General features: G+C 43.8%; 1 protein-coding gene across 6 annotated transcripts in view; it reads left to right on the top strand.

Annotated features, from left to right (window-relative positions):
• The window catches only part of numb (NUMB endocytic adaptor protein), a 36,316-nt gene extending 21,595 nt beyond the window's left edge, over window positions 1-14,721 (top strand). The window contains exons 3-11 of one of the 6 annotated variants that reach the window (XM_029493703.1): window positions 2,681-2,755; window positions 7,573-7,605; window positions 8,309-8,383; window positions 8,993-9,133; window positions 9,639-9,843; window positions 10,151-10,447; window positions 10,616-10,759; window positions 11,406-11,549; window positions 12,343-14,721. In XM_029493703.1, the coding sequence (XP_029349563.1) occupies window positions 2,681-2,755; window positions 7,573-7,605; window positions 8,309-8,383; window positions 8,993-9,133; window positions 9,639-9,843; window positions 10,151-10,447; window positions 10,616-10,759; window positions 11,406-11,549; window positions 12,343-13,091 (1,863 nt within the window). In that variant the 3' untranslated portion in view covers window positions 13,092-14,721. Of the gene's footprint in view, window positions 1-2,680; window positions 2,756-7,572; window positions 7,606-8,308; window positions 8,384-8,992; window positions 9,134-9,638; window positions 9,844-10,147; window positions 10,448-10,615; window positions 10,760-11,405; window positions 11,550-12,342 lie in introns of all 6 variants that reach the window. The other 5 variants (XM_029493702.1, XM_029493705.1, XM_029493706.1 and 2 more) reach the window with 5 other exon arrangements.
• Window positions 14,722-14,754: the final 33 nt, after the last annotated feature.

Raw genomic sequence — 14,754 nt, 5'->3', positions numbered from 1 at the left:
TCAACCAAGGTCTCCACTGGTCAGCACAGCTTTAGCTGTGTATAAGCAGCTATTGGCATGTCTTATGAAGCAGTATTTGTCTGTACGTCTGCTGTTTTCAAACATAAACTGCTTAGACTGACAATTATTCATTATTCAAGGTGATTGTCAAAGGCTCAGAAAATGTAGACTTGTTTTTTTATTATGGAAATTTCAGGCTTCTGAAGGCTGGAGTGGGTGTGACATTAGATTACATTAAATTGGTTGGTGTTCATCACCAACAGATCCAGATGAGAAGGAAACATATTTCCACGTCCTTGGTACGATTATATTATGCAGATTTACTTGTAATGAGATGAATGTGTGCGTTTTTGTTCGTGCCGGCTTTCTGCACTTTTCCCACTGTGTAAAGGAGCAGTTTGTGAAGCTGCTCACATCTTCGACCTTCTATTGAATCTGACAGAATTTATCTCAGAAAATTATTTATGGAACATACCCTCAATTAAATCCTGGAATCCATCTGGATTATATCCAGAGGATTTACACCAAAGTCATCTCCACCCTCTTGACGCTGACGTGGTTTCAACAGTATGTATGTGAAATGCTACCTTTTTGATGCTCCGTGCTTCTGAGCTGGAAGTGCTGGTTGGAGGATTTTGTTAACTTTGGACCGAGGCAGATGTGCTGTCTCCAGTCTTTATTGCCTGACTAAGCTAACCAGTTACAGGCTTCAGCGGCAAATTTATGACACAGACATGAGGCAGGTATCAGAGCAATTGAGTGTGTAAGTTTTCCCACAAAATAAAAGCTGATTATTCAAACAGCGTAGGGCAATTTTTTTTAACTGTCTGGCTGTCTTGATCCCTGTGCTCCTTATTCTTAGCTGCTTTAAATGTTAAATAAAATGTCTCAAATGAAGACACTCCTCATTATAAACCACAATCGGACTTGTATTAACACCTTAAGACGAATATCATGATATAAAAACTGCATCTAATCCTCGTCCAGTGTAGGATTAGTGCCAAGTAGAACTAATCCTGTGGTTAGCCTACAAACACAAACCATCCTCTCAGAACTGTATTACCACACATACAAGACACCATTCAGGAGATGTTAATTCAGTGTTTTTGCAACTTGCTTTGGTTGACCACATCTATTAAATGTGAATGTTTTCAGATTGCTGCTGCCAGATAGTTACGAACAGGTTGGTGTAAGATGCTACAATAAAGCATCTGTTGTGACATTTTAAGCCTCCTCTGCGTTTACTCATCTCACTCCAGCCTCGTCTCCTGGCAGATCCCCTCTCTGTGCTTTCGTTGGCCTCACTACTCACAGCTGCCTACATCAGTTGTCTTGAACATGCTTGAATTTGTGCACACATCTCTGTGTGTTTACACGTGTAGCTATAAACATGTGTATTTCAATACACCGACAGTGTGACTCACAGTCATGTCGTCATAGTCTTTAAATAGAAGGGCCAGAGGGTGGGGATGACAGGTGGGGGCCAGTGTCCCTTGCTGTAAGTGTGTATCTATAAGGAAAGGGTAAGGACTTCCTCTCCAGCCCTGCATTCACAATGGCTTCTGGGGCGGTCAGGGTTGTGAGTCTGGAGTGACACGCAGCAGGGTGTGATGCTGCTTCAGGTCAAGGAGGTGGGAGGGACAGGCCGGAGGAGGCAGCTTTTTCCGCTCATTCAGTCGCAGTTAAACTTACTCAAGTAGGATTTTAATTCCTGATGTAGATTGTTGTGTGCTGTGGCGTTATCGGTCAAACTCCTGAACTGCATTAGACATGCTTTTGATTTCTTAGTTACTAGATGTAGCCAGTTATCATGACCTTAGTCAAATATTTAACAGATATGGGGATACAATGTCTGCTCTCGTTAAAGATATTATAATATGAGTCAACGTAAAATATATTCTTTGGCATACAGGCTAGTAAAGTGAGTATCCTTGAGCTTGGACTTGGACGAAACAAGACACTTGAAGATGATTTCACTTGGACTGAGTGAAAAGCAACTGTTGTTTATCCAGATTTTCAATCAATTGTTTGATTAGAAAAAATATCTGCAGTTTATTTTAAAGCAAACATGCTTCTCATCAGAAGCCCTGAGCTGTCTAAAGAACAAATTAATTATAGAGCCATCAGCTTGTGACCCTCAGGACGAGGATGACCCTGAGTAAAGCCACAAGCTGAAACACGCTGGTCTAATAATGCTCTTCATATGACAAGTCAGTAGGAACATTCTTGACTTCGGGTGAGGCAGCTGACCTACAGATTTGATGTGTTGCCCACTGACATACAACTCATTCAGTTTGTAGTCAGTCAGTTTTCTGTAGCTGGCCCAATCCTAGACTTTGATTTGGTTTTTCACATTTTAGATTTTCTCCCTGTATCTCACTTGCTCATTTTTATTTATCAGAAATAGCTTAGCATTTTCTCTAGACATTTAGGGAACAACGAGGGAGCAATTGAACTGCGATCGACCTCCAAATTCTAACTAATTAATTAGGTGTCTAAATCACCAGTGCTGACTTACCAGGGGATATTAAACAATCTGGACTCATTTAAGTAGCCAGTCTATTACTCTATCCAGAGTTTATTACTACAGTCTTATTTAAATTTCACAGGAAGCCTTTTTTCACAGCATTACTCACTCTCTCTCTCTCCCCCTGTCTGTCTACCGCTCTCTACCCTGCAGTACCTGGGACATGTGGAGGTTGAGGAATCCAGGGGGATGCACATCTGTGAGGATGCAGTGAAGCGGCTGAAGACGGTAGGTTTCATGAGAAAATCCCACTGTACTTCTAGGAACGAGGCTGCCAAATACCAGATATCCTACTTCCTTCTTATCTTCACTGCCTCTTATCTTTCCCTCCATTCATTTCCTCCTCTGCGATTCCAGCCTCCCGTTGACTTTTTTGGTAACATCTATTCCATGGAACCCCTACTTCGTCACCGTTAATTCCTGCTTAGTTTTGTCTGTACATAAGGCCAGAGTGTGGTTATTGTTACCATGTGTGAGGGTCACCACCCAGCGTGACCTTCAGACAACCTCTAGGGGTGTCAGGGTCTGCTCTGAACACCTCTTCTCTCTGCGAAGACGCTCACAGCCCGAGCAGATAGGCCAATGTGCATTTCCTGCCGCAGCAGATTCCAACAGCATTGCACAAAAAGAACTAATTCTAGTTTGGGGAGCAGGGGAGGGGAGCAATTGCTTTACCATGTTGTCAGTTGTTTGCCAAGGCCCCACCCAAGTTATAAAGTCCTGTGGGGAAATGAGGCTGATTCTCTGAATCCAAGGCCAAACCTGAGTCGGCAGGTCTCTATTCTTTTTCACAGGATCAGCTCTTCATATCTCAGGACAAAGTTTGAATTCTTTGCAAGCTAATATGACAAAACTCCTCCTTGAATTGTGGTTGATTAGCTTTCAGTTTCAATTTCAGATGACTCAGCATGAATGAGGAGTTACACCTTGTTTTTCCTATTATTAATTCTTCTTGCTTCATAAAACTGTGTTATGGACCTTTGAGTCACATCACATGTTCCACTCAGTGAGCTGTTAAAGACCTCTTGAGCCACCAAAGTTGTATGTCAGAGTGATTATGTTGAGGAACATGCTGGAGAGTAATTTGATATTTTATTAGAGCAATTTAATAGACAGTAAGGCACTTACATTTTTTCATTTTCATATCAGTTCAAATAGAATAAAAAATTAAACAGGAACCATAATAATACAAATAAGAGGGCAGACACAATAATACAGTTTGTGGTTTCATACAGTGCATATATTTAGTCACAAACATGTAGAGACCTGCAGCAGCATGCGTGTGATTTTTACACACAAGTTCACAACAGGTGAATCATTCATTCACACAAAACACACACAGAAGCACACGCTGACCGGTGCTTGATGAGGTCACATGGTGTGAACAGATCTTATTGAGTTGAAGTCATTTCAACAAGGTTTACAAAATGGAGCCAAGTTATAAGGAAAGACCACTGCCCCCCAACCCCACCCCCGATCTTTGTCCTCCCACAGGTTACATCCATCTTATCATCCTCAACCCAAAGACATTTCAACATCTGGCATTTCTCATTCCTCTTGCCCTAGCCCCCACCACCACCCAGGGACCTCATTTGTAAGCGAGCACAGGCATGACTTTATTGATTTGCATTCATAAGCAGTGGTGTGAAATTAACACTAGCCTCCTTCATAATATGAGTCAGACTGGCATCGTTTCATGTTCCTCCTCTGCACATTATCTTTCCTGCGTAGCAGCCTCCATCCATTGGGGACCTGGCATTGACGTAGCAGTTCGTACCTGTGTGCCCAAGGGGCTCGTGTTACAGGAAATGCCAGTAAACAATCACTGTTGTTTGGGAACTGCACGCTGTGTGACAGTGTGCATTCATCCCAATGAAAGGAAGAAGCACACAACAGATTTTCTTTTACCCCCTTCCAGGTGCCTCCTTGTGCGTTCCTCTATACCTGAACATTGTTGGGTTTCCATTAGTCTGCTGCCTTATCCTGCACACCTCACACTGAGAGACCATCACACAGGAAAAAGAACACTTCTGGCCTTCAGAAAGTTTCGCAAATACTAAATCTTCCTTATTTAAAAATTCATAACAGGAATATTAATATACGCTAACATTCTGCCCCGGAGCTGAGAGCAGTGGCACAACAGAGGAGTTGTGCTGCATTGCGTGTCTCTGTGCTTCACATCCATTCCTCCCATTTTTCTCTATGATGATTAGATTTTTAGTTAAGTGTTTTTCAGACAAGAGTTGGGTTGTTAACTCTCCAGCCCATCAAACTGTCATCTTGTTACCCTCCACAGGGACCTGCTGAAAATGAATGAAACAGTCATTCATGCGGGTTTGAGTCAGAGCTTGTTGACTGATTATTTTATATCGCTGATTGACGTATCGCTGATTTTCAGTATCATGTGCTGTATTTTCAGGGTTTAACAGACATCTTTTCTTAAAATAGCAACTAATGGAAGAAAGGAGAAGGGTGACTCGACCTCATAAAGCAAAGAAGAAGTTTTTAACCTACAGTGCAAAACCCCCTGGTGTCATATCTAGATTGCCAAGACCAGACCAGGGTCAATCTCAGTTCATCTTCACTGACTCTTTAAGTAACCAACTGTTGCCAGGCAACAGATACAGTCCTAATCAGTTAAGAAAATGTGAGCTAAAATTACACTAATCACTTAATTGTTCAGGAACCAGGCCCACACCTGTAGGAACTTAATATTTGATGTGGCCTCATGAGAGGAGGCTGTTTCCTAGAAACAGGTCAGGAGTTGCTGATTGCAGTCAGACAGCGCCAAAGTCATCTGGCAGCGTCAGTACTGAAGGTCTTGGTGTGCACCAGAGATTGAGAACTGATATTCTCTGATGCACAAGAAGAAAAAAAACAAGGGAGTGCATGTTAAGCAGCACAGCCTGTCAGTGTGCGTTTCCATGTGACAGCTAAAGCTCTCGGCCGACTTCATTGTGTTTCCCAGCAGCCTTTGGGACAGCAATGAGAGTTTTCTCGCCGGTCTGTGACCTGTGAATCATAGGACGATGGAGGCGAGTCATGGAGGAGGAGGAGGCTGCATTGCAGTATCATCAACCTCCTAGCTGCCCTTTTTCGTTTTGTCATTGTGACATCACTTCCTGCTGTTGGCCGACGGCCCAGGGTTAGAGGTGTGTTTGGTGTTCTTGCAATGGAGGAATGTTTTCCCTGTTAGTCAGGAGCTCAGAGTGACCAGGACTGCTTCCTCTGTGTAGACAGGGTGGGGCACTCCACCAGGAGACCTGCTGGAAGAATTTCAATTGTATTTTAAATGCGCAGCCAGTAGCCTCAGGATACATCTTTGACACTGTGTGTAAACCAGATTCTCAGGGTCACATCGTTTCGAGAATCTCAGATGCTGCTCCACCCCCCAATAGAGATGGTTTCTGAGTAAATGCCAAATGTGGGAATCTATGAAATAAAATCCCCCTCAGCACAAAGCTAAATAGGTCCCAGAAAATACTCTCACAATGAGGGATCACTCATCGTCCTCCTCCAGGTTTTAGCTTCTTTGACAACCTGCCAAACGTAGTAACAGGATGAGGTACACTCCGACTTGAAGTAGCTCTAACTGTCTCTTTTGTGTTGTAAATTGTCTTCTTGCAAACGGTAGGCCAACCACAGAAGTTACACAAGATGTGTGACTTCTTGTTGCACATCCTGGTGGCAGTTAATGTTTTTTGTTGTTTTTTTTTGATGCAGAGACACCAATTCTTTGCACTAGTAAAATGTTTTGACAGTGGGTGATCAGCGTATCTACTCCACACAGTTATATCTTCCATCACCACAGTACTGAGGCTTGTTAGCTACAAAGGAAGATTTAGTTTTTGCCCCGTTGGCTTCATCCTGACCTTTCCAAACTCAGCTATCCTTTCTGCCCAGAAAGCTTTTCTGGCTGCTTTAGTTTCACACCTTAAATACTTGAATATTTTCTTTACAGTTTTATTGGTGTTGTACATTTTTTTGTCTTTTTAAGCAGGTGTTAATGCAGAGAAATGCCTCCAACCCCCTCCCCCTCACATTGTCCTCCTATTCTAGCTGTCCTAACCATATAGATGTTTCCCCCTAACCACCAAGCCTACTAATACTAGCTGCACAGCTTCTGCCATAATTTGCATGTCCATTTGCTTCTCAAACACACACTGACAAGTGCTCAGCTAATTCCCAATGACTCTCCTGTGCTAGTTAACAGGTTAAGTCATGCATTAACATGGTGCTTGGAGAGCTGTCTCCACCATGGCTGTGTAACAGGAGCAGAGTGGCACTCCTTTTCACAGCTTATGGGGAGGAGATGAACTCTCAGGGAGCAGGGGAAGAAGGGAGGATTAAAGCTGGCCTGGGTCTGGTTGTGGGATCTTTATGTTTTGTAGCGGCCTAAACTTGACCCCTGACTCCGGCTGACTGGTGAACAGTCACAGACTTGACTCAGAGGTCAAACCTGCCGTCTGTGGGAATCTCTTTCTGTCTGTTGAGCACCCAAAGGAAGGACCATGGCTCGTTCTACGAATCTGAGGAAAAGGAATAAAACAGGATTTGGGTTGATCCCCTCCACAGACATCCACCTGAAGGTCTGCCATCTTTATCTCCTTTGTCCAGGCAGCTTGGTGTTCCTTCTTAGCTCTGGTAGAGTTAAAGGGTTGTTGCTGTTTATTTCAGTCACAGAAAAACTTCAGGGTGTTATTTCCTGCTGTCGCTGGGATTTTGAGGGAACAGTGATGAGATTTACTGGCTTCAAGATTTGTGGTACTAACAGCGATCGCCATCAAAACAGTAACAACGACAGCGTCGCCCATTAAAACCTCCACAGTATGGAATCACATGGAGCTACCTGATCCAGTGCCTCACTCACTCACCCACTCACTCACCCACCCGTAACCCAGTTTCACTTTCACCCAAAAAACAAAACAAAAAACCCAAATCAAATCCCTTCCTGTAGGTTCCAGACAATTCTTAGACTTCCTAGGTAACGTTTTCATGCCTTGTTCCTCCCTCCGTCTCCTCCACCCCTCTCACCCACCCTCCAGGACAGGAAATTCTTCAAAGGATTCTTTGCAAAAGTAAGTTATTGCTTTGTGCGTCCAAGTGTGTTTCTCTTTATTGTTAGCATTAATTTTTTTTCCCTCCTCTCACATAACACATCACCCTTTGATCGTGTCTGAAAGCTGGAAGAAACGCACAAATGTGTGCACACAGACACACACAGAAACACACTCAGACTCACACATAACACAGGGGAGAAATCTGTCTGGAGAGACAAACACAATGATGCATGTCTCTGTGAGCAGGTGGGGTGGTTTAGCCTGGGGTGGGGCACTTTTTTGTGTGTGTGTTCGCGTGTGTGTATTTTTTTGTTTTTGTGTGTGTGTATTAACAGGCGTGCCTTCTCTCTTCATCCCTTCTTCCATGAACCAAGAATGGAACAATAGACGGCTTGTGTGAATGAAGGTTTCCTTTTTTTTTTTGTGCACAGATATTGTTATTCTAACCAATGGGGCCACCACTGTTGACTGCATCTGTGCACCAAATCTCTTACCAATCTTCCTGTTTCTTTTTATAAAATTTTTGGTAATTGCACTCAGAGAAAGCAACCCCTGACTTGTGTCTTCCTCTTCTTTTTTTTTTTTGGTGCTTTCTCCTTGTTTACAGGTGTGCTTTGTGTGTTTGTTGGATAGATACCAGGGGAAGGTACAAAGGGAGGTAATCTTGGGATGGAACATTTCTTTGTTCCTTAACCCGCTCTTGTTGTGTGTGTGCTTGCAGGCTGGGAAGAAGCCGTTGCGGGCTGTGTTGTGGGTGTCGGCAGACGGCCTTCGTGTTGTAGACGACAAAACAAAGGTAATGACTCCCTTCATGTCACCATCACAGGCCAGATCAAAAAGAAAGAGTTGGCTGAGGAAGCATGAGGGGCTTTAGCAGCTTTAGAGATGGAAGCTGCTGAGCTGTGGCAGTTAATAATCGCTGTGAAGCTGCTGCTTGTCTGGTCCAGTGACCTCCAGAAGGCCCTCTGAAGAAATATGTACTCAGCGCACCTGCAGGAGAAAAATATGTGGTGGGCAAACCGCATGAGACTAAAGATGATACTGGCACCTGCTGGAAATCACTGGTATTGCAAACTGTGACTGCGGATAGCTTCACGCTTTCTCGAGAACACACTGTTTGATTGAGGAATGGAGAGTTTTACTGTGAAGGAATGAACGGGTGGAGATTTAATAACTCTAATGTTCCAAGTTTGTGTCCATCAGATTTTTTTGTAAAAAGATACTGAAACTAAGATGCGATGCTGATGGTGACTCGGTATCATTGGAGCCCCATCGCAGTCAGGCCTTCTCACTGAAGTACCATTCACTGTACAATCACTTATCTGACGTTTTGAACTGACTTGAGTGCTTCTCACTTAACCTCATCCACAGTTTGGTAATGAGGTAATTGCTGTTCTCTCTGCAGGACCTGATCCTGGATCAGACAATAGAGAAGGTGTCGTTCTGCGCTCCGGACCGGAACTTCGAGAGGGCGTTTTCTTACATCTGCAGGGACGGCACCACGCGACGCTGGATCTGCCACTGTTTTATGGCCATCAAAGACTCAGTGAGAAACTGCTCTGAAGCCTCATCAATAAGTTATAAGTTATTTAAGCTGGTGGCTCAGCACAGTGCACAGTTAGACCCTTACCATTAGTTTTATATTTAATCAATTGATCAACTGATTAAAAGGAAAAAAAAAAAAAAAAAAACTGAATGTTTGTTTTGTGAAGGTGTAAGTAATATAAGGAATAAGACATTTGATAAGACATTTATGATACAAATACACCAAGTAATCTGTGTGCATGGATTATCATTTTCGGATTCTGATTAATCTAAAAAACAATCAACAAATGAATCATAAATAATTGTTGGCTGTAGCTCTGTTGTAAGCAACATGTTTTTGGTTTTTATTTTAGGAAAACTAATCATTGCTTCACCTTAACACTGTGCTGGGAGCACATCATATTAATTTCACACTTCAGCAGTCATTGATGATCATAATTTTCTATCGTGGTGAAGAATTAATACGGGAGAAAGCACGCTAGACGTTCTGAAATCTTTCTTTTCAGGGAGAGCGTCTCAGTCACGCTGTGGGTTGTGCATTCGCCGCGTGTCTGGAGCGAAAACAGAAACGGGAGAAGGAGTGCGGCGTCACAGCAACCTTCGACGCCAACAGAACCACTTTCACCCGTGAGGGTTCGTTTCGTGTTACTACGGCAACAGAGGCGGCAGAGCGGGAGGAAGTCATGAGGCAGCTACAGGATGCCAAAAAAGGTCTGTATTATGTCCTTTCCTGACCAGTGAAAGGGGTTTTATTTATTTATTTATTTTTTACACGCAATTCAAGCTAATGTTGTCATTGGATTTGTTGGACTCACGCCTCATGTAGAGAAGAAAATGGCAGCCTGCAACTTCAAGAGGGGCCCAATAAAACCTACCAACAATATTCAACTGATTCTAAAAAAGTTAAATTAACTTCTATTCTTTGTTTCACGTGTTCCGGTCATTTCACCTCCTGGGTACATTATAAGCAAAACACATTCATAAAATTATTGTAAATTTCCTCCTTCTCCAACAGCAGAGAGCGATATGAAAGTTACTGGGAATTCAGCCACCAGTGTGACGAACTCCTCAGCACACCATACGGGGGGTTCACCATCCCCCTCATCCTCCCCGCCTCTCTCTGTGTCCACCCTGGGACCTCAGGCAATACCCCGCAGACACGCACCGGCCGAAGCTCTGGCCAGGCAGGGTTCCTTCAGAGGGTTCCCGGCACTCAGTCAGAAGACTTCTCCCTTTAAACGCCAGCATTCGCTGCGCATGAACGAGCTGCCTTCTACTATGCAGCGCAAGTCGGACTTCCCCATCAAGAACACAGGTGAGTCCCCAGTTCTTCTGTTGTTCCACACAGCTCACTAACATCCTTTAAGGGGCCTTCAAAGAAGATCAGAACAAAAGGTTCCGTTTTTGAAATATGTTAGTGATGTAGTGGTGTCTTGTATCCTGTGTATTTTCCTGATGTTTAAACTCTGGTGTCCTCTGCTAGTACCCGAGGTGGAAGGAGAAGGTGACAGCATCAGCTCACTGTGTACTCAGATCACAACAGCATTCAGTGGACCTCCAGAGGACCCCTTCTCCTCAGCGCCGATGCCCAAACCAGCCTCATCTCCACAGTCTCCTGTAGCACCAGGTAACATGTCTTCTGAGGACCTGTGCATGTTCGCCATGCAAACTCACCCACTGAGGCATTTGTGTTGTGATTCCACTGTACCGGTTTAACTAGAGAAATGGCTGCTTCGGTTTCTTTACTGCCGTAAAATGACAGTACATTAGTGCACTGTGCCGCAAGAGAGTCACGCATTCTGCAGCAACAGTTGTTTTATGTTTTTGTGGTTACTAAAATAAGTCTAATGTGTGTAATCAACTTATCGGCCATTTTACACTTGATGGGCAAAACTACCATGTTCAGTGGGAAAATTGGGAAGTACACACAAACAGGCTGGTTGTTAACTGCAGGTTATGGCCAAATATCTGTAGCCAACTTTTCTGGGCAACAGACTCATTCATTGGCCACTTTTGGCTCAATATCTGGGTATTTTGGCTCCATCGGAAATTTTTAGATATCCAGGGACCTGATGATCTGTGGAGACTGTCAGAAAACGTGTGCTTGCTCACATCTTGTCATGACTAAGTTTATATTATTTTTGTCATGTGTAATTAACACTTCATTAATTAACTGCATGGTAACATTGTGCATATCTAACAAAACATCAGGCCGTGACACCTGACACACACAGGCTTGCTCTGTACTAGCATCTGTCTTTTATCTGCTGTAGTGAACGGCACAGCTCCTGCCTTTTCTGTCGCTGTTGCTGCTGTTGCCCCCGCTAACCCCCCAGTTCTGGCCCCCGCTCTGCCTCCTCGAGAAACTAACCCCTGGGCTAACACCCCAGCAGGGGCCCCATCCTTAGCACAGCCAGGTAAGCCGCTCCCGACGAACATTGAACTGCAAGGTTTGCATGTCACAGGATGCACTGATAGCGTGATACTGAATGCACTTTGAGCTCGAGGCAGCGGGCTGCTGTGTCTCCTTTTAGAGTAATTACAAAGGATAACGTTCCTGTTATCGCAATGGATGTTGGGCTATAGTAGCTGAATGCAAGTGAGCTAATGGTCCCACCACACACGTTTACTTCCATTGTGCATTACAAATTTTAGTGATTCAGAATCAAAATCACTTAAACTTCAGGTCCAAACTGTGTATGAGACACTGTTGAACATAATGTGAGGGGAAGCAGGTGTATGGTAGTCCGCTGAACAACTACAGATTGTTAATCATTGTAGTTTGACCTTCTGATTTGTCCTGCTTATCAACACGGTCAGCCGTCACAGCTGCATTAGTGACAGAAAGCTCTTTTAAACTCTCAGTAACAGATCAGAGCAATTTGGAAGAACAACCTAACTCAGATCTGAACGTGCCAATTTGATGCACGTACTGTATTTTTAGATACAGAGTTCATTCCACTATCCAAGGAGGAGTCAAGAGTTTTTGAGTTCTGATCATAGCTTCAGAGCTTGACTGAGAATTTATACACACGTATTCAGTGATAGTTCTATGTTAATGTTAATTGGTACATCTGACACAGGAAGTAGTTTATCCCCATTTGAACTTATTGGTGGCATTATTAAAGACTTTATCAGTAATAAACTGGGTCTGTTGTTCTCCATGTTCATTAATTTGTTCTGCCTGTTCTGTGTGCTTTGTAATAACAGGAAGCGAGTGGTCATCTCCTACTCCAGTGATAGTAGCTCCCCCCTCGTCCTCCCCAGCCTTGTCCTCTCACAAACGCACACCATCAGAAGCAGACCGGTGGTTAGATGAAGTCACCAAGTCTGTCCGAGCTCCACAACCTAATCCAATCATGGCAGCAGCGTCGCCTCCTACCCAGCAGTTCATTGCCCCTGTGCCAATCCCTGTGGCGTCCGTTCCCTCCGTTCCCTTCATGTCCTCTCTGCCTCCCGCCGTGCCCGTGTTGCCCCCCCGCCAGCCTGCCTTCCATGCTCAGGTTCCAGCATCCTACCCAGTGTCCAACGGGCTTCCGTTCCCTCAGCCCAGCGTGCCTGTGGTCGGTATCACTCCATCACAGATGGTGGCTAATGTGTTTGGCTCAGCCACGCAACCCCAGCCGTTCCACGTCTCCACCTCTACGACACCCCAGCATGATCCCCAGGCTGTGGGCAGCGTCAGCCCGTTCATCAAACCGCCACAGTCCACGGCCATGAACCCCGTTCACCTCCAGCCATCCAACGGTAGCGTGACATTTAACGGAGCAGACAGCTGGGCTGCCCCGTCACAGCTGGCTCCATCCTCCCCAGCCACCCAGCCGCCCCCTCAACAGCAGGAAGATGCCTTTGAGGCCCAGTGGGCAGCCCTGGAGAGCCGTTCACGCCAGCGCACTACACCCTCCCCAACGAATCCCTTCTCCACCGAGCTGCACAAGACCTTTGAAATCCAGCTCTGAAGACTATGCTCGAAATGGCGAAGTACTGGACAATAAAGATCAGATTGAACAGGTGGGAAATTGACTACAGAAGAAGTCCTGTCTCTTCATCTTGGGTTCAGTGGACGGGCTCAGCAGGGCTGAGAAAAAAAATGGCACAGCGGAGAGCAACGGGTGAATCAACAGGGAGCAGAACTCCACACAGCAGGGAGGGAGGGAGGAGGAAACAAAGCAGGTTGCTGTTAACAAGGTTTCAGCTCCCCAGGCATTTCATTTGCATTGTCTGTATTGTTTTTTGTTCAAGGTTGTAATTACCCCCATGGAATATCTGTGCTGAGCCACATCCAGCCCCACCCCCTCCCGACACACACACACACACACCTAGGTGTTGTTGCTCTTGCCCTCCTTCATCCTCCGTCTAGCTTCCAGCGCCCCCTGTTGACAGACGAGGCCTCCCTCACCTGACAGAGTAACTGCAGCACTGAGAGAACTCGGCTTCCCAGTGAGAAGTTCTCCTGAAGAACTTCCCAATCAGAAGAAGAGTGAGACAATGCCAAAATCTTTATTTTTATGCATTAAGTATATTTTAAATAGCTTTGGAATCTAACAGAAGAGTTGTAAGTAATCTTGCCAAAGGCAGAGGCTAGCTACAATGAGACAAGTTTATGTTCGTGTATACAAGAAATTACCCTATATATTATACATAAATATATATCTATATATATAGATATATATATCTATAAAGAATCTATACTGTACACACAGCTCACAGCAGTGCTAATTTTTAATGTGATGTAAAGAGATTCTTGTGAAGGGACAGCTGCTTTACCTTTGTGTTTTGTTTTATTTTTGAAGAAAAATCTCTTTATTGCGTCTATTGCATCCTCTAATTGGATGTGAAGCATCTCACTGTAAATATGGATTCATTGCAGCAACAATCAATGTGGACCTAGCAATGGTGGTGGTGCCCAACTGGTTGCCTCTCAAACCTGTGCTCAAATTTTAACAATTCAGTACACATAAGTACTTAACATTTTACTCCCTCTGTCTTCATTGTGATTCTTTTTGCGTGGTAACGATCTTGTTTTTTGTTTTGTTTTTTTATTTAACACATTAGAACGTGTCATCGTTTGTTTCTCAACCTCTTGTATTATTATTATTATTATTATTATTATTATTATTATTATTATTTTAGTAGTTGATTTCAAAATTTTTATTTTGCACAAGCACTAAAAGTAGATGATTTGACCTCACAGGTGACCTTGATCAGCAGGGGTTTGTCAGCTGTGGTGCTGCATGCTGACCTGCCCTGACCTCCGTTAGCCTGCTCCTGACGGTCAGAACTACAGGGAGATAAATGGTTTCATCTCTCACTGTCTAATTTTCTCTACGTTATGTTTTTAAAAGAAACTTTTTTTTCTGAATCAAACCTGTGAATATGATCTGATCTATTTTTCCATTTTGTAATTATTTCATTACTTTATTCCACTTCTTTGGAGAAATATTGAAGCTAAAAGATTGAATAAATTGATGGTGGTAGAGGAAAGAGTGGTGTGTGTTCCTGAATACTGTTCTGTTTTGAACATTCAGAATAATATCGTTGAATTTGACATTTTAGAATAAAATCAGTTGCCTAGATTTAATAGCGAACATGTCCTAGTTCCAGCTTCTGAATTATGTTCTA

This window comes from Echeneis naucrates, chromosome 22 (assembly GCF_900963305.1).
Source record: "Echeneis naucrates chromosome 22, fEcheNa1.1, whole genome shotgun sequence".
In the NCBI taxonomy this organism is placed as follows: domain Eukaryota; kingdom Metazoa; phylum Chordata; class Actinopteri; order Carangiformes; family Echeneidae; genus Echeneis; species Echeneis naucrates.
This window is presented reverse-complemented; position numbering and strand designations above follow the sequence as displayed.